General features: G+C 44.2%; 1 protein-coding gene across 2 annotated transcripts in view; it reads left to right on the top strand.

Moving 5' to 3' along the window:
- PHB2 (prohibitin 2) overlaps positions 1 to 14,226 on the top strand; it is a 29,444-nt gene extending 15,218 nt beyond the window's left edge. For both annotated transcript variants that reach the window (XM_069243017.1, XM_069243018.1), the window contains exons 2-9: positions 2,960 to 3,096; positions 3,304 to 3,388; positions 3,854 to 3,933; positions 6,211 to 6,395; positions 6,717 to 6,846; positions 8,013 to 8,118; positions 9,321 to 9,396; positions 10,189 to 14,226. In XM_069243017.1, the coding sequence (XP_069099118.1) occupies positions 2,970 to 3,096; positions 3,304 to 3,388; positions 3,854 to 3,933; positions 6,211 to 6,395; positions 6,717 to 6,846; positions 8,013 to 8,118; positions 9,321 to 9,396; positions 10,189 to 10,269 (870 nt within the window). In that variant the 5' untranslated portion in view covers positions 2,960 to 2,969 and the 3' untranslated portion in view covers positions 10,270 to 14,226. The remainder of the gene's footprint in view (positions 1 to 2,959; positions 3,097 to 3,303; positions 3,389 to 3,853; positions 3,934 to 6,210; positions 6,396 to 6,716; positions 6,847 to 8,012; positions 8,119 to 9,320; positions 9,397 to 10,188) is intronic.
- Positions 14,227 to 23,933: the final 9,707 nt, after the last annotated feature.

Here is a 23,933-nt window from a genome sequence, read left to right as displayed (position 1 = left end):
ACCCCCATCAAGATTCTCTATCCATTTATTTGCCAAATTTAGCATACTGTTCTTTTCAGTAAGTAATCTGTACTTTTTTTATTTTTTTTATGAAACATTTATTGTTAGTGCTGGATAATACCTATCGCTAAAGAAATAGGTTCCATAGTTACTTTTTTAGACAGTAATCGATGAAAGAAATATTGCATTTACAGAAACCTATAAAATGCAGATCCAGAATTATCAAAACAATTTGGAATCTGAAACTGAACTAGGATCTGGGCCTGAGACCAATAGCAGATGAATTAGGTCTCAGACCCATAGTCTTCTGGCGAAGGCTATGGAGCACCGAAGAACTCTCTTCTTATAGGGCGGAACTGAGGGAGTTTTTAACCCACCCTAAAGCTTTACAGATCCCGTGGATAAAATATATAAAAAAGTCCTGTATGGGATTGGGCCTCCCTGACCTGTGGTCGGATCCAGCTAACGCCTCACTAAGGATCCCACGAAGAGCTTTGGTCAGTGCTTACCACGAGCAGAAATTAGCTATGGCCCTAGACTGCAAGAATGAGGGGTCATTAACATCTGTATTCGCGCAAAGCAAGGACTCATACCGCCTGGAGAGGGTTCTGGATGCTATGTCTCCTGTGCTGGCCAGGAAGCTATTTCACCAATGGAGATATGGCTCATTGCCTCTGCGATCTTACACCTGCTCCTGGTCAACACTGTCATCTACCAAGCTATGTCCGACATGTGTGGGAGCAGAGGAAAGCGATCTGCATGTGGTCTTGTTTTGTCCAACTTACAAGGCCGCCAGGAAATATTGGCTCCTACCACTTATTAGAAACCTTGGTTTTAGGGAGTACCTCCCGGTGTACAGAATTTTAAAAACTGATGTTTCAGGTCCAATTGTGTTTGCACTAGCCAAATTCCTTACCAATGTCTGGCATATTCGTACCCGTATTTTAAAGTTGCAGGCTCCTATCTAACTTTAAGTTTTTATTTTAATTGTATGGTCTTTTATCTGATGTGTTTTCTGTTTACTTTTCCTTGATGGTTTTATATGTTTATACGTGTGTTTTGTGTGTACATCTTTTATGGCCAAATTGGCCGAAATAAAGATCAATTGATTGATTGAAACTGAACTAAGTGTATGTTTCTAAATAGCTGGCCCAAAACTTGTAGTTGAGTTGTTTATAAGGTGGCTCAGAGAGACAAAAAGATCACTTGCGTGTTTTGCTACCCGTATACCTCCAGTACTGTGACCGAAGGTCAGGAATAGCCTGTACGGCACTGTCTAGCAGAAGATTTAATTACCTCCGAGATCTCCTTTTTTGTGACGTCAGATAAAACCACTCCAAATAGATAGGACACACCTGAAATATACTGTGGAGATTAATAACAGAAAGGCCCTAAACAGCAATTAAAAACCAATTGTAAGAAGCACTATTTTGAGGATGTCATACTGCCCCTTTATAACCATTAGAAACCTAACCCAGTTTATACAGCGGGATGACAACATTTTGTAACAACTTCTCGCTATTAAAATCTGACATTTGGTCCACGCTAGAAATAATTGCAACTCTTAGATGCTCTGTCCTAAAACACATCTGTCATCTAAAACGCTTATAGTTTGATGGGCTACATTTTGAGCGTTTTCTCAAATTAAGCAGGTATGTGGAGATTTGACAAAAAAAGTTGAACCTCTCTTATTGGCCAGTACTGCAACAGCAGCAATGGATAGACCGATTGCAATAATATGCGCCTATGCTGCAATATTATATGCCATACCTTGAAGAATGACTCAGCAAAATCATTAGATGACTTACTTAAAGTTCCGGGTACAGCACAAATACCAGTCAGTAAGTGTGCAGCCCTGACTCGTCCTGCGAGTTAAGTGAAATAATCTAGAGCATGCCCCCATATAAAAGACTGAAAGATTGACCTGGATATAACACTTATTTGATTTAAACATTTAGGGCAACATTCTCTAAATCCATCAGGATTATCCCAGACATTTCAGTGTGTGTATATAATAATTTCCCTGCTGCCTGACCAGTAGAAGGAGGCTTTTAATCTTTGTGAATTGCTTCCTTCATTTTATGGGATGCTCCAGTATTCACCAACCGCATCAGAATCTGAAGGAGCCCTGCCGACTCATTTCCAAAAAGGGTGTAGGAATCTTGTTGGGCATTCAGGGTCTTGTGCATATTATTCAGAATAATATTCCTTAAAGCATCTATTGTAGCGAAAGGCTCCCATATCGTTCATATTTCTATCATAGATCCTGGGTAAGATGTGTATCATTTCCCGCTCTTACAATTTGAGTGCCTGTGCCTTACCCATTGACTCTGCTCAAAACGCAGATAACATGCCAACTCTCTTCCCTAGTACGCAATAATCAAACAATGAGCAATCACCAACAGCATGTAGATCGCAACTACTTCTTTGAAAGTTGTTAGCCCATGAACAATGCGTTCCTTCCTACAGTACTGACATGGATGTTATTTAAAAAAAAAATACTCGCACAACAACTTATAGACTTGGATAAGCAAGGCACAGTAATGTTTTTTACTTTTCTTGGGAAAATAGTCGGACATTTTATGGCCCTTTTTAAGAATGTCTGTTGTCACATGGACCTGAATGGCATCAGGTAGGTACAGTTGTCATGATCTCTTCATTGATTTACGGCCAGTGCAAAGTCAAGCAGGGGGTGGCACCTGACCTTAGAAGGTGCACTCTAGGTCACCAAATGTTCCCTAGTGCATCCTGCTCAATGTAAACAGGTTATGTAACTATGCATTTTGCACGGAGCATGGTTCTGGTGTGCTGAAACATAATTTGCTTATTCTGTCTTTTGTTTGAACAGCAGAAACTATTTCACTTATTGATGCCTACCTGTGTCCCTTGTGAGCCGTACCACATAGGATTGTCGTTCTCTTTCATGGGATCTAATACCCGACCTTTGATTTTATTTTAGGTGTGGCAGAATGGCACAAAACTTAAAAGACTTTGCGGGCCGCCTCCCTGCAGGCCCAAGGGGGATGGGCACTGCCATGAAACTCTTACTGGGGGCAGGGGCTGTAGCCTACACCATCAAGGAGTCCTTGTTTCAAGGTGAGAAACATGCTTTGTTGAGGTATATCTTCAAACTCATCGAAAAGTCAAGCGATGCATGAAGAATCCCCTGTTATGAAAAATGTTGATACACAGGTTACTTTTTGTAGGGAAGGACTCATTCGGACTGTGGGCAAATTTTAGATGCTGTATCATGTCACCATTAATTTTTTTTTATATTTTTTTTTTTTATCATTCTTGATGCAGTGGAAGGAGGACACAGGGCTATCTTCTTTAATCGGATCGGAGGAGTTCAGCCAGACACCATCCTTTCAGAGGGACTGCATCTCAGGTATGTCACTGACACCTCTTTGGTCTCTGTGTTGATGAAGTGAAGGTGGTGGGATTCTATGCCTGCACTGGATTCTTGCCGAAAGGTCACTCTAAAGCGCTACCATGCTCCTGGGCGGCTGCTTTCTTGGGGAGACTAGGAAATCAATTCCCTCTATTCCTACCAGTTCTTGGCTTTTCCCCTCATGCATTTGCTGCTTCAGCGGTTGCTCCTGGCAGTGGTTTGTGCATTTATATCTTACATGGTCATTTGTGATAGATTCACAGGTTTCAAGGGTGGGTTGAATTCTATATCCATGTTCATTCAATTAAGTACTTCTTCCCTAAGACACACTGCACTGATCCACTATAACCATGCACCCTGTCAAGGAAATTCTTTTCTGAGGCAGGAGGGGAATTCAACCTCCGTGGTTATATATAACATTCTGTGTCTTCATTATTAGTGACCTATCTCCTGTCTGTCTAGATTTCCTTGGATTCAATATCCCATCATTTATGACATCCGAGCAAAACCGAGAAAAATATCTTCGCCTACTGGGTCCAAAGGTGAGTAGAGAATTTTAGGAGGCAGTTGTGAACACTTGGAACACACAAACCTAGCCCTAAAACTGGGTGTGTGCCACTTCTGTCTGCTAAATACACTGCGAGGCTTCTCTGGCAAAGGCTAATAATAATAATGCTTGTCATTTAGTATTCATTCTGTGCCTTGTGTTCAGTAGCACCCAATATATTGCCATGTTGCAAGTTAAAGAGCACTTAGTTTAATTTATAAATTGGATTAACCAATATAATTCTGTAAAAACCATGGGCTTTCTTCAAAAGTACAATTCTTACAGAACAAATTAGAGATGGTGGGAAAGGAGGCATATATTTCATAGCTACCCATTTATTTCTTAACCTGTTGTGAGTGATCCAGTAGTTGGTATTAAGGATGAATGACCTCCTTTTAAAGTTTCTTCTTTTTCTATCTCTGCTGAACACAATATTTGATCCAGATCTTCTTGCTTAATGTTGGACTCCAATAGATCAAAAAGCTTAACTTTTTGGCTGCAGATACTGAAGTTTTATAAGTAAAAGCAGGAACTACTAATTCTGGCTTAATCAGGGCACAGGGCAATGGCAGGACACGGTGTTAACAGGGACTGGAGTCAAGAGCTTGGAACATCTGCTCAGAGGGACACGAGAGGGGTGGATATAGTGAAGCACATCCCCACTATGGCATATATAGATGACCAAAAGGAAATGTTTGATGGAAATAGGTATTTTATAAAAGTCCTGATGGATTGTTATATATTTGTTTTATGTGTAATGGCCAAACCCTTATGATAGTATGGTGGAAGTACAAAGGCAGATGGCATAAACCGCCTTCTTACGACCAATTGCCATCTTGCAAAGCAGCCTGCATGCATTGTAAGCTGTCTCAACTACAAGACGTAAAGTACCAGCGTTACAAACCACTGCGGTGCTCTCTACTCAGTCCTTTAACATACCACGTGCCTGTCTGCAGGAATGCTGCCCAGATCCATGCAGTTATGCACAATTCCAATGCCGTAAAGACTTGTACGGCATGTCCTTTCAGGACCCCAAACACCGTTTAAACCTGGGAGTACCTACCTTTCCATGCTTGTAGCAAGAATGTAAGACTTGTTCTTGGAACAGACATTGTTGTACGTGCGAGGACAAGTGACCTCACATTGTCTCAATGCAACCACGCACAAGGAAACAACCATTGAACTGTGCAGCGAAGCACATGAGAGACAAGATCCATAGTGGAGGGGTGGATCTGGTTCTCTTCTCCAAAATATAGTTGTTGCTTTTTCGTCATCTGAGGAAAGACGTGTATTCAGATAATATTAAGAGTGATGCGGGGAGAGAGACGTCAGGCACGCACCTTCTTTAGAGGCTCCAGTTACAATTAAATGAGTGGATCTGCCTTGGGGGTGGTGCAGAGCTATCCACACACTCACTTGCCAAGACATGCGCAGAGCCATAATACACTCTGATCAGTGGGGCTTTTATTTGGCGGGTCGGCGGAAGGCTTGGCTCATTGCATACTGCACACATCAGTACCTCCACTTGGTTTAAGGGGCAGGAACCCTGCATGCCCCAGCTAAATAAAAACTCCAATAATTCTGGCTGGGTGCAGTGCTCACATCTTTAGTTCATATTTTAACTGGAGCCCAGCTGCAGCATGTACCTTTGTCAGGCCACCTTGCTGGCTCTTAGGGAAACCTAATTTACAACTTATTTTCAAAGCGACACCGTAGGCCACTCAGAAAACTGGGTCACATAGTCTCAGTCAAATGGGAAATATTACTTCCAGCAGTTATTTGCTGGTTGCCAACTCTTGTGTAGCCTTCCTAAAGAATTGTTCTTGAAAGCTAGTAGCTAAGAGCTTTGTTACGCTTTGTTTGCAAAGCTTAAACTTCAAGCCCTTTTTGAGTTGCGGTGGTTTTGGTTCGTATAAAAATTGAAAGTCTAATTAGAAGTGGGGGACGTGCCACATGGTTGGAACATATTAGTAGAGCTTCTGAAATTGTTGGAAGAACTTTCTTGCCTAGTGCTATGTGACAGTTATAGCGCATATCACAAGTGCTGCAAGTCGCATATATTGAGCTTTTTCACGACATGGCCAAACTTTTTTTTTTTTTTTCGTGATTTTCCTATTATTGCCTATTTTCCAGACTAGCTTTGCTTTTCTATGTTGTCCCAGCCAGAAAACCTGCCAAGCTAGAACTGTGAGGGAGTGAGAGAAAGGGCCTTGTGTCCACGAGCCTGGCTGTGGGATCTTTCACAGTCTACTATATTTCTATTTGTTTCCAGACTTGCAAATGGTGAACATCACCCTTCGTGTCCTGTCCCGCCCCATTGCCGCCGAGCTCCCAACGCTGTACCAGCGCCTAGGACTGGACTACGAGGAGCGCGTCTTGCCATCTATTGTCAACGAGGTTCTGAAAAGTGTGGTCGCAAAATTCAACGCCTCCCAGCTCATCACCCAGCGCGCTCAGGTGTGTGCTGTGGGACTGGGGCCCCTGTAAACCTAGAGATAGAGCCTGGATGTGCTGTAGGACACCGGGGAGTCTACATCATGGCCTGGAGGAACGCTACCCTCCCCACCCCGTACTTGTGTGGAATTTACTGACCAAGTGACATCCTGGTGACTATTTCATATCGTGGGTCTTTCAGAGCATGCGTCGTTGACTACAGTTGGAGTGATTCTGGGTGCACGTCTGGAGTGTAGCACAGAGAGGACTGGGGGTGCAAGCGCACAGAATGTAGGTCAGCCATCCAGTGCATCTTTCCCTGACCCTCTGCTCCTCTGGCGCTAGGTGTCGCTGCTGATCCGGCGGGAGCTGGCGGAGCGAGCTCGGGACTTCAGCCTGATTGTGGATGACGTGGCCATCACCGAGCTGAGCTTCAGCCGGGAGTACACGGCGGCCATCGAGTCCAAGCAAGTGGGTACGTACTGAACACCCGGGTGCACAGGGTGGGTTAAAGAGCATCCTCCGCTGGTGCACAGCAGCTCGCTCTCACCCTGATTAACCTTCTGTCTCTGCCAAAACCCACCTTCACCACAGTAAAATTGGCATTGGGGCAAGTTAATGGAACTGCTTCAATAGCTCTTCGTATATCCCCGTTTCAACCCTTTGTTTCTTTCTGCCATCGTGCTTCACTGATTTTGTTACTTTTCGTACAGTCATGCTCTACTCATTTCCTTTCTTTTTTCTCTATCACTGATTTCTTAACCTTTGCTTAACTTTTCCCGACCCCTCTATCTATTCTTATTTCGCTCTCTATTGATGACTTTCTCAGATTGTCTCATGTCCCCCTTTCACGGTCACCCCATATGCCTCACTTTTACCTCCTATTGCCTACCCCTCTTCCCTTTCCTCTCTCGCCTTTGACTCGCGCTGCCTTTCCCGACTCATCACTTTTTCCCTCCTGATTTAATTTTCCATCCCTCTTGCTCCTCAGTCTCCAGGTGATTCCAACATCCCTGAGTTTCTCGTTTGTCTGGTCTTTTCCCTTCCCTACTTCGCCTTGTTCTAATTTGCATCCTCTTATGCCTTTACATTCCTGTTTCCCTTCACTACTTTTTCTGGTTTCACTTAATTTCTTCTCTACTTTGTTTCATATCTCTTCTTCACTTACTTCTCCCTAATTTCCTCTCTTGTACCTTCTACCCGTACCACCCACTCCTCCCCCCCCCTCACTTTCCTACTGTGTCCTCTTTTGCCTTGTCACTTCTCACTACTGCTCCCTCCTCCACTCTGTAGCTCTTCTGGCCGCCTGATTAATCTCAATCCTCAGTTTTTCTCTTCTTTCCTCCCACTTGTCTCTTCTTTCCTCCCACCCCTCCGCCCATCACCCTTACCTCCGATTCCCCACTTGGTTTGCTCATCTTTCTCACTTTCCTCTTCACTGCTTTCCTTGCACCATTTTCCAACTACCACTCCCATTTCTGATCCCTCACCCTCTTCCTCTGTCCCTCCTACATTTTATTTCACTTCTTTCTTCTTGTGCTGCAGATTTTCTTTCTACCCCGTGGTCTTTCCCTGCGCTACTGCGCTTTCTTTCTCCTCCTCCTCCCACCCTGACAACCCCTGTTTTTGCCTCCTCTCTAGCCCAGCAGGAGGCGCAGCGCGCCCAGTTCCTGGTGGAGAAGGCCAAGCAGGATCAGAAGCAGAAGATCGTGCAGGCTGAAGGAGAGGCCGCTGCTGCCAAAATGATATCCTTTCCAAGGAACCAACATCATGTTGAAGGAGGCATAGGACACCATAGGAGCGAGTGGGTTAATGCTAGACCCTAAAGATATGGGTGGGTTAAAGTTGAATCCAGGCTTCCTCCATCCCCACCACTCGTACTGGCCAAGTGATGAATCTAAGGCGAAGGTGATCCCTCTTTTACTAATGGCCTGGCTACGCTGCACAACCAATGCCCATATGACGATGCTCGGTCTCTAAAGTGGAAGCCTTTAAAAGACCTAGTGCTTCTGCATTTCGAGCAGATCAAGAGCAGGGTGCAAAACACCACGCACTAGTCCAGTGGAGCCCCCAGAGTCTTGGGCTGTCTCCTTGGGATCCAGTGCGCACATTCCAGAAGGCAAGATGGGAGTCAGTCATTGGGTTCAAAGGTTGTGCCGTGAAAAGCCAAAACCATTGATGAAATTTCGATGTTGCAGGGAAATGAGCAGTCTTAGGTAGTCTGATGGCTGGACGAAACCCGCAGGACCTAGAACTTGTTTGAAGCTCCTCTGGCTTTTTTGTTTTGTATTTGAACTTTTGTGAAAGGAGGGGGGGGGGGGGCTCTGACCTTTGGTTACTGCTTCATCTGCGTCCACCCCACTTCTTGGCTTAGCCGTTAGTCTGTCTTAATGTCCATAAAGATTGTCCTAGAGTCGGGCGCATGTGTATGTATTTGAAATCGTTAATGCAGTAGATCTCTTTGCACCAGGATCTTCCCATGCTTTGAGTTGGAGCTTCAGTTTGACAGCTTTTACTTTTGCTAGCTGGACTTAAGCCACTATAATACAGAGATCTGGTTCCATTTGTAAACTAAGTGCACAACTAGGGTGACCGCACAAACTGAAATGCTTTTGCAGAAACGTGTGCCCGGGCCACTGAATGGTGCATGTGTTTCCATGCTTGCTCCTGTGGGGGTGGGGCAAATCCTGCTGTTTCCGCTTGGACTTTCAACTCCAGGAACTAAACTGTGCTGCGCAGCGCAGCGATTCATTACGGATGTGACGTCATGCTTTTGGAAACTGATTTATCTGATGTTCTGCCCACGTAGTGGGGTGTCCCACAGGCGGGGGGAGTACTCAAAGTGTCAGGTATATGCGCTACCGTGATCTTTTTTGGTAATATGGACGATGGGGGGCGTGCTCCAGTTCTAATGGCTTTTTTTTCTTTGACCTGTGCTTCTTGTCACATTGGTGAGGCCCTGAGCAAAAATCCTGGGTATTTAAAACTGCGCAGGATCCGTGCTGCACAATCCATCGCAAAAACGGTAAGGGGTGTGCGCCATGAAGGCAAGAGACTTGTGTGTGTTCATGAGCACCAGTAGAAAGGAGAGATTAGTAACTGGGTTGAGGGGTTAGTTTGACTGGTATGAAACACTTGGTGGTTTTGAAGCATGGAGGGACGGGTAAAAGAAAACTGGTGCTGGCAAGGACTGAGGGACGTTCAGAGTTAAAGTCCGGTTTAACAGAGCCGCCAGGATATTGTGAAACAAAAGCAAATGTTGCGGGGCATATTTGTAAGAAAGGGTGTTCAGCGTTCTGATTGGGTGCTAGGACTTGCATTCTAAATTTCCTGTTTGAAAACTGGATAGAAGCTCTATAAAAACAAGTTATATGTCAAATTATGTTTTATTCTTTGAAAGTGCAGTGCTTTTTCTCTTGCATGTGTGTTCTACTAGTACTAAACCCACCTCTCGTTGCATAAGAAGAGCATTCCCATCCTCTTAACTCTTGAATTGAAAGATCAAAGGCTATTGGGTAGCTAGATTCCTCTTTAGACATTGAGGCGCTCCAAAGATACCCGATGTAACTGACCGTGATAAAGTGGATGCTGCCATGGCAAGGTTGAACAGCACTTTGATACCACTTCGAAAGTGTCTGAGTCAGGGTCTGATTGCACTGGCTGAGGACATTATATTCCACCCTCCCTTCGAGCATCATTCCTTCCCAAGCGGTGATGTAGTGTCCTCTAGCCCTTTCAGATTTTCTTCTTGTTGAGCCCATCCTGTGTTCCTGCTGTATGTGATCCTAATGTTTTTTTTCCCCCTCCTTCTCCACAGATTGCAGCATCGCAAAACCGAGTGTACCTGAACTCCAACAGCCTTGTAATGAACCTTCAGGAGGACAGTTTTGCTAGGTGAGGGGCTGCTGGGTAGAACTCTAAATGGATGTTTAGAGAAGGGAATCCTGGATGGTCAAGATGGTTTTCAGGGACCTGAACAAGTTGCAGTTTGCATAAAAAAAGCATGTTGGCTAGCAGAACGGAATGTATGGTGATCTGTCAGAGGAGGCCTGGACGTCTGGTCTTCTCGCAGTCTGAATCAAAGTGCCTAGTGCATGACTTTGACCTGGAAGTCCTAGATCAGTGGTTCCCAACCTGTGGTCCCGGGGACCCCTGGGGGTCTGCGAAGCCTTCTCAGGGGGTCCGCGAGAGCCTAGAAAATTAAAAAATTGACAAATTAGGTCCCCAGCTTCCAGTAATGACTCAGGCGAGGGTCCCCGGATTCCCATGATGATTCCGTGGGGGTCCCTGGGTTCCATTAATGTTAAAGTGGGGGTCCACAGAAACCAAAAGGTTGGGAACCACTGTCCTAGATCATTGAGTAGCAGTGAGAGGTGAAACATCCACCCCACCGGGCCTGTCAGAGTAGAGCATGGTTCTAAGTTCTTCCTTTGGACTAAATGCATGTAACAAAATGATACTCAAGTACGGTTGGGGGCCGCATGTTTATGCTAAATAAACAGACAAGCGTTTATTCAAAAAGTTAATTGGTGTTAAAGAAAAGACGTAACTAGGGAGCTCTGCACTGCTTAACTGTAGGAAAGCATTCATTTTTAAAGTAAACTTGCAGCAAATATATAAAAAATAAGACCCTCTTCAAAATACAAAAAACATTATTTAAATAACATGCAGGACATTTTCACCTAAGTACATCAGATTATATCAGTGCATTGGAAAGTAATTTTAAAAGTGCTAGTTTTCAAACATGCATTTAGAAACATTATTTTTTCTCTGTCACCCTGACAGCAATGCAATAGTGAACTGTAGAGTTAAGGAAGTTATGTGCACTCTTTTGGTGGCCTGGTTTCTTATCATCCATTAACACAATTACAGTTTAATAAATCAAACACAGGAGAAGGTTTTGTACACCGTGCATCTGGAAGTCATGTATTTTGAGGTCCCTTTATATGTTATAAGGAAGAAATAGGAGGGAAAGTGAAATAAAACAATTGCCTAGGATCACACGATTCCATAAATCCACGAATCCCATGTTTTCTGGTTTCATACTGTTCAGGTCAGCCACTAGAGATCTGTGATTTGCTTACCCGACACACACACTGTATAGTCGACCCTCCCTGCTGCCTCTCTTTGCCCGATCGCGAGCCATGCTGGCATCAATGCGGCTCTCGGTCACATTACAGACCAAACTTAAGGCACCTGGGAAAATGCTTGTGAGTAACTATGATATAATACCGGGACGGGGCAAGCTGATTGTAAAAGTAATATAAATAATTACCAATTTGTGTACTAGTTTAGCGAAGCCAAAAATAAAATTAGTTATCTGAAGGAGGTAGGTAATATTGCACACATTTGCTTAGTGGAAAAAATGGCTACAAATTGCAGCTTGGAAATTTTACAGCCTGGGACACACCACTTCCTGCTCGGGGTGTATATGTAGGAGAATAGAGGGATGACTTTTTTTTTTTTTTTTAAGGTGCTTTTGGCAACTCTATTTTATTTGTGCTTCAAAAAGATGGTCTGCCTCTCCATGCCTAGTTAATATTGCTTTGTCATTCGCCATCCTCGATCACCATCCCTTCTCCTTTACAATTCCCTACACAGTTGCCCAAACTTCAGAAAGACCAAAAAGGAGGCGGGGTGTATAGGCATGTTGAGCAGACCTACTCCTCTGACAGTCTGAGCTGCTGCATCACTAACGGTGTGAAGAAAGGACTGGCTAAGGGTAGTTCCTGGCAAACCAATATACACTCTTTTGGTGACCTTGTAAAGACAGTAATCCAGTGATGTCCGCAGTGGGTGTGGTGCACAAGAGAAGGCAGTACCTTAGTTACCAAGAGAGCGCGACATTGGTGTACTTTCATCCTGCAGCTAATGCAGGGATCGCGGATTGTGAACCTTGGCCAGCAATCAGGAAATCCAATGCAGGCAGTAGATGTGGCACTTATTAGTAAACCTTCAGTGAAGGTCATCCCGGAATGAAAGACCATGAACAGCGCTCAGTCGGATAACACTGGTGGGAAGCCTTCTCGCTTTAGGTTATTAAAAAGTGGTTGTCTTCCCACCAGGGGTCTGAGTGGCCGAACGTGAATGTGCTGCGGGGCATGTCACAAACACCCTGCGGTACAGGAACTTAAGTGTCCCACCTCATAACCTGACATTCTGTCTAGGGATGTCGCTGGTGCAGTATTTCAGCAAGAGAAACAGCAGAGGCAGTTGTGGGTTTAGGTGCCTTGGGGGGAGGGGGGCTCACACCTACACAAGGCTTTCCCAGTGCTCTTCCGTTCTAACTTTGAACATCCATGTGCATGGTGTAGAGCGTGCACTCTGCTAATACACCTTCGCCCTGATGTACAACACCCTTGCTGTCTTAGTGTTGAGACCCCCACACCTCTGCCAATGTACCATAATCCTTACTTCCAAGAATCGGTGGTATCCACATTATGGGTCTTCTGCACAGCTGTTGTGAAAGGTATCCATCGAAAGTGGCGATCATACCATAACTTGTGACATTAACACATGTTTTCTTCCTTCCTTCCTTCTCAACCCTCTCCACCTGAAACTGTTCATCCCTACAGAGGCAGGTAAGTTACCAGTTTTTTATAATACTCCCTGATGTCTCTGTTGCTCTCCAAACGTTACATATCCACCTGAGATTAAATTGAGGAGTGTAATGGTGCATTAAAAAAATAATTTGTATGGGAACTGGTAATGCATTGCAGAAGGGATGGGTTTAAAACTGAAGGTAAAAATGGCAGAGAAACAAAAGATACTCCAGTCAAGTGATAGACAATAACAAATTAAACAAGCATAGAACAAACACAGTAGCTCGTGCTACTTTGGCGTATTAGCGGAGTCGGTGCTGTTTGCCGCACTGCAAAAAAAATAGGGAAAAAGATTGCAATGATGTAGCCACTGGGCCGGTAAACACACCTGCAAGCACTTACAGAATGGGACGAGTGCCAGCTTCGTTTTATTTTTATTAACCGGTTTACCATTGCCATTGATTGGTTAAAAAAGTTTAGTGTACAAATGCATTGTATTATCTCTGCAGACCCTCTTTATGTCCTCTTTGTTATCGATATTTAATGAATTGATGGGGTTTCCTGACTGTGTCCTGTGATGTGTAACTTGCCAAGATGGTTTAACTCACTCCTCTTGTTTGTATCTCTTTCCGGTTTTGTGCAGCGACAGCCTTGTTGAAAAACAGCAGAAGAAGTAACAGAGGGCAGGTTACAAAAGACAGGGAACTCCTGGAAGAGAATCTCCAGCAGCTAGAAGGACTGCCCAAACCTGAAGTCTCATCAGAAAGACATTGTAATTGTGGTATCCACAGATGGTGGCCTCAGAGCACTTTGACTGCCCCCTGTTGGGACATGCAGGGTCAAACCATACCTACATTTCCTTGGATCCCAGGGAACCAAAACCCGAACAAGAAGATCTCACTCCCTACAGACATCTTTATCCATTACAAGAATCTCTTAATTCAGCAGAGCAAGATGTCTGGAGGGGAAGATGAGGTCCGATGCCCAGGATCTGGATCTACTATGGTTTTCTACCAACTTCCTGGAACACTGCCTCCCTCGGTTTCTTCTGTCCCCAAAGCTCCATTCCAACTTGGACATATTTGCTCTTTCTCCCTATGTGTGGGTCCTCAAGGATAGGACTTCATGTGAGTGAAGAGAACCTAATACTGGACCTCGGGCATACTGTCAGTGGTGCGCACTTCTAAAAGGCCGGGCTGATGTTCCCACCTCCAAGCAAGGCAGTAATGGTCCTCTCTCTTCATTGGGTGAGAGCTTCACAATAAATCAATGAAAAACCACAAATTGATTAATAAAGCAGGCAGTTGTTTGTACTGGTGTTCGATCATTTGATGCTTCGTGAGATTGACTGCTTTAATGTGCAAGGCAAACTTTCTGCTTCTATAATGCTTGCCTTGCAGCACATGCCAACATTTTCATCCGTTCCTCAGTCTCAAAAACATTCTTAAAGCAATTTTAGTCCTCATCACATAACGAGGTACACAGGTCTCTAGAGCGTTGATAGTGATATGTAATTTTGTCACAAGGGTCCTCTCAATGGATGCAGAAATGTGCACTCAAGCTGCAAATACAGAAATGTGCACTCAAGCTGCACATACAAAGTCCCCCCTCCCCCTCTCGTAGGGGATCTCAGTTGATAGTCATAAGCATTTGACTAGTTCCACCAATGTTCGGTATCCTGGAGCACTTCTTTACATAGTCTCTTAAGTGTGGACGTTCGCCTTGCTTAAGCAAGGCCTGCAGAGACACTTCAGAAAGAACATATGAGCCTATGCAGACAGGCTACAGTGGTGTAATTCCTCAGATTGTACTAGAAAATAATTAAAAACATCCTTAGAAATGTACAATATGAGGTAAAGGTGTACACCAGACCTCCAATCTCCATCACAAACCCTTTTCTAACAAAGTAAGAGATGAAGAATAGGAAGGCAGTGTAGCCTCATAGACTGCTATTATGTTAGTGGAAAACAGTGACTGTGCCTTTAAGGCTGCAGGGATCACTGGTATCCCGGCATGCTCAGCAGGTGGCAGTTGCCTCAGTTCTTTTTTCTGGTACCTGGAGCACTGAGCTCGGCCTTCTAGACTTTTTTCCTTCCAAATTCAGTTGTGAATTTTCATTCTCAATACCTCAGTTGACGTTTTTCAACTTTCTCTCACATTTTTAGACTTTCCTGACAGATTTTTGAGGCATTTTCTCCAACATTATGCTTGCTCTGTTTGAGACTCTCATAATGTCTGCATTCTCCGACTCACCTCTTCTTATTTTCCAGATCAATGCAATCATTGTAAAAAACAAAAAATTCTCAACATACACAGAGAGAGTGAAAAGATTTGACTCCATGGAGCAGAAGAAAGGTGGAGACAGCAAAACCAGTCTCATGGTGAGACCTCAGAGTGAGGAGAGGGGCACTCCTCTAGGGCTCTTACTTTCACCTCTAAGAGACGAGGAAATTCCACAAAGAGAGTGCCAGCAAGAAATTGTCATCTTTCCCGGTCGACATTGAGACCAGGTACGGGACCAACTTGCTCGCTGTTGAGGACTGGATCGCCGTTAAGGAAACGGCATAGATCAAAGACGAGAGAAGGTATGTGGCATATGCCATAGACGCACCATGCGATTGACATCAAGGTGTGTATCAACGTCAAGGTGACCAGATCCCTCAACGACGGGGCGCTGTACAACATCGAGGATTGACTTTGAGGCATCGTTGGAGGTCTGCCAACGTTCAAGCCCATCGGGGCGTTGAGGAGAAGGATTTATTCATCTCCTGACTGAGTACTCAAGTGCTTATTCCCCTTCATCCCCAGTAGTACTACCAAAGTCACCACCTATAATTTTGCTTCCGCCTCTTCAGCCTGTGACTCCTGCAACTCTTACACCAACTACACCTGCAGCTCCTGCGTCAACTCCTCATGCTCCTATGACACAGGCACAGCCTGGATCGCGCTATAGATCACACCACAGACACCATTCCTGACGGTCCTCATCTACTTGATGCTCTCACTATCGTAGCCATAGTTTGAGGACAAGGACACCATCTAGGCATAGATCTAGACACACATCGTCCTTATCTCTGTCAAGAAGACACTACTCAACAACCCCTACTGACTCACCACCTCCTTGCATCTCTCCAGTTGATAACATATCCACCTTCCAAGAGCTTTTAGTAAAAGGAGTAGCAAAATTAAACATATAGATGTTGGTTCCTACACCATCTGTTATTTTTGAAACACTTCAACAAAGACTGTCATCAAGGCCGCTACTTCTACCAGGATTGTTGGAGCCTGCCATGGAGCTCTTACTTACTCCAGCAGCCACCAAATCGGCTCCTTCAAGACTTCAAAAGAAATACAGACCTCCAGAACAAGATCTGCTTTTCCTCAGAACAGACCCACAACCAGATTCCGTAGTCATTTTTGATGGATAAGAAATATCATGCCACCACTCCGGCTTCTTCAGTTCCTACTGACATGGAGAGTAGGAAATTGGACTTGGTAGGGTGAAAGGTCTGAAAACAGCTGCAATCACCATGAAGGCCGCGAGTGGCACTCCCCTTCTTGGAATATATTATAGAACACTCTAGGACTCTATCCAACAGTTAGCTGGCCACCCAGCAATGAATCCTCCCTCAACCCCCAACCCAAACTTTGTCTGTTACCCACTCTGATTGCGGGGGGAGTTAGAGCAAGCATCTCACATTGTCTGGCAGAGTGGCAAAAAAACAAACCACTAAAGATGCCTGGGAAATGAATATTGTTCAGAATCGATATTGTCTCATGTTCACAAGTTTTCCCCCGACCATGCCACCAAAACCATCCAGTCATTTCCCCATGCTTCAAAAAGAAGTCAACATCTTGCTTCAAAAGAAAGCAGTGGAGGTTGTCCCCCATTAACAACGGGGCAAATGTATTTATTCCAGATACTTTCTGGTACAGAAAAAAGTTCAGACCCATTCTCGACTTAGGTGGCCAAGAAAAGGATTCACAAAGATAAATTTCAGATGCTGGCATGACATCTGATTGATCCTCAACTATGTCTGGGAGAATGGCTATGCTCTATAGACCTCCAAGATGCATATTTTCACATACCCATCGCAAAGAAACGCTGCAAATTCTTGAGGTTTGTAGTGGGGCAGAACCACTATCAATACCAAGTTCTTCCATTTGGCCTCAAGTCAGCTCCCAGTACCTTCTCCAAGTGCATGGCAGCAGTGGCTGCACATCTCAGGAGAAACTGAATATTTGCCTATCCCTATCTGGATGATTGGCGAGTCAAAGCTTCAACTTCACATGAGACCCAGCACCATTACAACTGGGCTCGCGAAGTCCTCAAACGCTTGGGTTTACACATCAACCACAGCAAGTCAATCCCAATCCAGTACAGTCTCCCCAGTACTTGGGAGTCAGTCTCGACACATACGGGCAAAAGTGTCTCCTTCGGAGAAGAGATTTTCATCAGTCTGTCGGAAATGTCATTCTCTAATGATAGCCTCTCCACGATGAGGTCAGTGTTCTTTCTTCTTGGCCTTCGCATGTGTCCCCTTCAGGAATGTCTTGAGGATCAGTGGGATCAAGCAACAGGCAGTTGGGAAGACAAGATCATCCTCTCCTCTCATGTGAAGCGGTCACTGATGTGGTGATGCTCTCCGACCAACCTTCTTCAAGGGTGCCTTTCCACCAACAAACCCCTTTTCAAACCATAATAATGGGAGCATCACTACTGGGGTGGGAGACACATGGATCATCTCCAATTACAAGGCATATGGTATCAGAAAGAAATTATCTATCACATCAAATTCCTCAAGCTCAGGGCAGTCCACCTGGCGCTGAAAGCATTTTACCCATCATTCAAAACTCAATCCCTGCTTGTTCAGACGGACAACACAACCACCATGTACTACCTCAACATGCAGGGGGAATGAGGTCCAGACCGTTGTCACCTGAAGCCCAAGCAATTTGGAGATTTCTCATAGCCAGAAACCTGTGGATCACGGCAACTCGCCTCCCAGGTGTGCAAAATGTGCAGGCAGACTGCCTCAGCAGGGCTCTGGAAGAACACCACAAATATGTCCTTCATGACGATGTCATCAACAATATTCTGGCTATGGGTCTCACTGCACATTGACTTGTTCACCACCACAGAAAATAAAAAATGCCAAAACTTCGACCTTGAGGTACTTCCAACCAGGGACTCCTGGAAATTCCTTATGGATCGACTGTTCAGGCAAATGTGTCTATGCCTTTCCGTTAATCCTTCTGATCCTGGCAGTCCTCTTCAAGCTGTCCCAGTTGAGACCCAGACTCATAATGATAGCACCGGACTGGTCACGTCAGTGGTGGTTCACGGACATCTTTCACTGGCCAGTGTCCACACCTCAAGCTGCCATCATGTCCAGACCTACTAACAAAGTTTGGAGGACAGATGGTCTACCCCAATCTCTCTTTGAATTTGATCTAGTACAGTATGGACACTCAAATCTGCCACAAGACTGCATGATCATTCTTAAATAAGCTAAACGGCTGTCAACCCGTACAGCTTACGCCTTCAAATGGAAAATAGTCTGCATTTGGTGTTTCCATGATCATAATCCTACATCTTGCCAGGTGGAAGCCATCCTTCCCTATCTCCTGTCTGGCAAAATCTGGCTTACAATTCTCATCAATGAAAGTGCATTTGGTGGCTCGTACTGCCTACTGAAAATGTCCCTCACAAACCTTTTTTTTTTCCTAATAAGATTTCCTTGAGTGGCTGAAAACTTTTTTTCCCCATTAAACACCCTTCTCCCTGGGAACTTAACATGGTAATTTCACATTTAATGCAAGATCCTTTTGAACCTATTCATAAGGCGTCTCTTACAACATCTATCTTGGACAGCAGCTTTCCTATTAATTGCATTTATATAGCCAAAATGTTCTTTTGCGACCCAGCACTCACATGACCTGCATAACATAATAAAAGGTCCAATGAAGTTCAATTCCACTTCTGGATGACACTCCCAAGACTCCTTTCTTAATGAAACATATTCTTTTATTCTAGTATTTTACAATAAAAAAAAAATGTCTTCAATTCACTGTAGCCAGTGTGTTTCGTCCATGTGGGCTTTTTCAGAGCTACAAGTATATGAATACACAATTTATCCATATTAAAAAATCAAAACACATACAAAAGCTTCACAGTATATTTACTGAAACTACATAATGTTCACATATTTACAAATAGCTACCATTCACTTGTTATTTTCCCAAGGGAGCCTTCCTTGTTCCACATTATAATCATTTATACCTATGAGAATGGACTGTGCCAAATCATATATGAGATCAAGACGCGCAACCTGCGCAGATCAGACCAGCTTTTTGTGCCGTATGGGCTGGCCCGCACAGCTTGGGAGCACTTCCAAACAGTTTATCTCATGCTGGATAGTATCCTGCATCTAACTTTTCTGTTACCAAAAGGCAAACAAGCCTTTATTGGCAAAACCTAAGGCCCCATTCTACAAGAGGCAAAGCGGACACAACGGCTTTGATGAGGCATGTCCCCATGGCTAAAATTTGCAAGGCAGCTACATGGAGATCTGTTCTCACAGTCTCCAACCACTACTGTTTAGACTCCATGCTAAGGCAGATGCTCAAGTAGGACAAGCCTCTCAGGAATGTATTTGCCTAGTCTGATCCTCTCTCCTCTGTTCTTGTCTGAGTATATTGGGGATGGGCTTGCTATTCTATTCAAATGCTTATGACTGTCAATGGAGATCCCCTACGAGAGGAGTAGTTTCTTACCTGAATCTCCAGTTCTCTCGTTAGGGAATCTCCATTGAAGTCATAAGCAGCCTTCCCTCCTCCCCTGTGGACAGAACAGAGAATAGTATTACACTTACCTATCACTAGTACTCATCGTCAAAAAGAACTGGGGCAACTGCCACCTGCTGAGCATGATGGGATACTGGTGGTCTCTGCAGTCTTAAAGGCACATGCAAGCTTTGCAGTAGGACCTGAAGCCGCCCTGGCCCAAAGCACCCAGGGGACTTGCGAGATTTTGAAGACTGCAAAAGGTTTACAGTGGTGACGGCTTGCACACCAAAGGACCAGCAGCAGCCCCCTTTTCCTGAGCAACCTATAGCTAATGGTGGTGACAGATACAAAACTGGGTTGGGGCAGTCATCTGTGAGAGGTGGAGATCCGTCTCCATCAATTTTCTGGAGTTACTGGTGATTGGGTTGACATTGAAGGCCTTCATAGCCTTCAACAAGGGATGGCTGCTGCTGGTTCTCACAGACACAACCACCATATGCAAGCATAGAGATAGCCAGTGGCTGTGTACTAAGATGGGGCGCACTTCCAAATTTCTTTTTCTTCTTTGCTGGTATTAAAATCTAAAAAAGTACGTATTATTGACAGTTGGACATATATAATATACGGAGTGCCATAGTGACTCCACACCCAGCCACAAGGTGTGTAGATTGTGATCCCGAAGGTCCACAATGAGTTACACCTTGGTAATGAATCAAGGTTTGTACCAGGACCATGATAAGTCCAACAGTTGTGTATTCGATCCCGTTTCTTTTTTGTAGTGGTCAAATCATTACCAAGGTGTACCGTCAAATATATATTGATATATCCACACGTGATAAGCAAATTCTACAGCGAATATTACAAAATGACCATATTGTGACAGAGATCAAATAACTTACAGTCTTTAATGAGCCTTGAAAAAGTCATTTTCACGACGAAACACGTGTCGGCTGTATATGCATGGATTGGTACAACGTTTGCTGTTTTCATTGAATACCTAAGAAGAACAAAGGACTTACATTTGGAATGCTTGGATGTGCTGTGGTTCTTTCAACTTAATTCACCATATGCAAGCAAGCGGCACAGGTTAGAGTCCTGTGCCAAGAGGCTCTGTGCCTCCGGACCTGGCCAATTAGTTAAGGGATTTCCCTAGTGGTACACCACCAGGTTGGATCTTTAAACTCCTGCATGGGAGTCAGTGCTTTAGTATCTATTTGCAAGCTGAATAATCTATGGTTTAAAATATTCCTCAGAAATACAACTTACTTATCTTATGTAGCACCTTACAGGCAGATATTCTTATCTAACTGCAGATTCCTCACTGGAAATTTTTCGCCGGCATCCCACCTCGCCATTCTGTGGTATGGTCTCTATCATCTAAAAAGATCCCAATCTAGGAATCTGCACAATTGTTCATTCAATTCACAAATGGGCTCTGCACCTGAGAGCGTGGAGGAGGTCTTGAAAGAAACTGTCAGAGCACATGGGTGTGCTTACATATGCCTACTTTCATCACTTCAGACGGAAATGGCTTCGATGCAGAGTTAAACAGTGCCACCTACTTTTAAAGTATTGTATTCGTGGTTCAAATCTGCAGCATGCCAACGGCGGCCTCAGTAGCCCGATTTATATTTATGCATTGAGCAAATGGTGTGAGCACTACCTCCTAATCATAAAAAAAAGTTAGTATTGAGAATACCTAGTAAAATGAAATAGTGAAGATTTGGCAGCATAGTGACAACACTAAGCTTGCTATATCCTAAAAACCCTTTCCTTCCCATGGTATCTGATAATGGTTCGCTTCCAAAGCCCTATCTCGCTCTCTTACATACTCAAGTCCTTCAAAGCTTCTTTTTTATTTTGCATACTCAAGTCCTTCAAAGCTTCTTTTTATTTTATTTATTAAAGTGATGTCTTGTCCTTCTTCAAAGCTCTTTCTGGGGGATGCTATCTGACCATTGTCAATGCCTCCCTCTTTCAAGACCTCTTCCTAGAAGCTCTCAAAGCAGGCCAGCTCCTATACCTCTTCTTCAGAAATCTACGCTAAACCCTAATGATCTCAGAAATTGCCAGCCATTACTCACCTACCATTCTTAGGTAAAATAATTCAAAAAGCCATCTATGTTCAACACCATGATCAAATCAATCCTAACCGTATCCTGCATAACTACAAGTCTGGCTTCAGATCACGCTGCAGCACACAGACCGCTACCTTACAATTTGCTGTTGATGATGCACAGTCGAAAACCCAATCCTCATATGCACTTTGTAGTCTTGAAAGGGATTCAGCAGCAGCAGTAGCATCCTTTACAGGACTTCTAGCATTCCAACTGACACCAGTTTGTTAACATGGGCTGATACTGTCACAAAACATACATAGCACCAATGGCACTCACCAGGGTGTGATACTCATCTTCAACCTTTACATGCAGCTGCCTGGTGATCTACTCACAGATAGCAGCATAAAAATTCTGTAAAATGCTGATGAGGCACAACTCTACTTGTAAGTCTCCTCTGCTTCAGGCATCCAATGCCTCAGACAATACATGCACATCCTCCAGACCGTGATGTTCTGTGCCTACATGAAACTCAACCCAAGCAAGAAAGGATTATTATTTTCCCGGAACAATAAACAGTCAAACCTATCTTTTTGGTATGAAACATAACACTCCTAGCACCAACTTTTACCAAATGTCAGGTCACTTGGATTCACCATGGCACTAACCTCGCCCTCAAGGAAAATACTGCTTTAAAACAACAACAAAGGCTGCTTGGTATCAGCTCTCTTGCTGTTCCAGCTCTTGCTTAGTGCCCTGCTCCATGGCCACAAAAGATCACACTGGCACTCCTTGAGGGCTTCGTGGACAGTGCAGCATGTCTTATCCAGGGCCTGAAGAAATGATCACATCACCTCATCCTGATGGAACTCCATTAACTCTTCTTGTGCGAATCAAAATGTTTTTCAACATTTTGGTTCCCTGGCACTTGCTGCGTGGACCTCATCTAGAAGGCAAAGGAACTTGTTTGCTAGTCTTTGTGCGAACTGGTAAGTTCCAAATATGAGCTTAGCCAACACATATGAGGTGAAAGTTGACAACATAGCCACACAGGCATGTCCTACCTTTTGCCCTAAACAAGCTTGCCAAAAACAGGAACACTGCAGGTAAATGATTGAAGCTAAGAATCCAAAAGACAAAATAGCACCTTTTTCCATGGATAAAGGCAGAGGGTGAGAAGGAATAGTGTGCTTCATTTTTTTAGTAAACAACTTTATTATTATTATTTTTGGTAATAAGAAAACATCTCAGGATAAGCCATGTCTGGTCACTACCAGAAGTACAGAAGGTAGTCTCAGCAAAAGTTCAACAACACAGTCTGCATTGTCAAAACTCTTAAGGACATATTCTCAAACAGTTTATAACAAAGTGCCAAACCCAAAATGGTCCCACTATTTGCTCCATATGTTAGCATGCTTTTGGGGCAGCCCTGGGCTTCATATACTGGCTCCTCTTGTTGCACACATCAGTCTACACTTTGATGCCATTGAGACAGTGAGAGTGGAGTGGGAGACTTCCATCTACAGGCTATGTCTCGTATTGCAACCATGGGAGCCACCCCAAACAACACCTGGTCAACCCCTCATGCCTCCCACCCCCTAAAAGAATGATTTGTGTCCAGAACTTATGGAAAAAATCTGCTGGCATGTGGGGAGACCTGAAATGTGGGGCTATGGAAGAGGTGTACACTATGCAGATGGCTGGAGCGAGATACTTGTAGTTCAGATAATACATTTGCACTAATCTCAACCTATAGAAAATTGTGATGGCAAGGGGGCCATCCTGGCATCCCTCCAATATTCAGCTTCCAAGTGTCTCACCCACTCCTTCCATTGGGTTTGCAGCAGTTCAAATGAGGCGTTAATGATTGAAGAGCAGTAGGGTTTGGAGATGCCACCTTTCAGTAGTGCACCCATCAGGAGTTTAGCTTCCAGGGGAGTGGCATGCCTGGTGAGACATGTTACCTTAAGATGTGTTCTAGTTGAAGGTATTTATGGAACTGTGTAGATGATTGAACATACGCTGATTGGAGCTCTTGAAAGGAGTGTATATGGGTACTAGACCAGATGTCCCCCAGCAAGGAAATGCCTATTGTGTTCTACTGGGTAACTTCCTCCATGCAATCATGCCCCTCTTCACACAGACGTCTGCAGTGTGAGTTTGTAGTTATAGCC

Source organism: Pleurodeles waltl, chromosome 7 (assembly GCF_031143425.1).
Source record: "Pleurodeles waltl isolate 20211129_DDA chromosome 7, aPleWal1.hap1.20221129, whole genome shotgun sequence".
Classification (NCBI taxonomy): domain Eukaryota; kingdom Metazoa; phylum Chordata; class Amphibia; order Caudata; family Salamandridae; genus Pleurodeles; species Pleurodeles waltl.
Note: the sequence above shows the minus strand (reverse complement) of the source record. Positions and strands in the feature narration are given on the sequence as shown.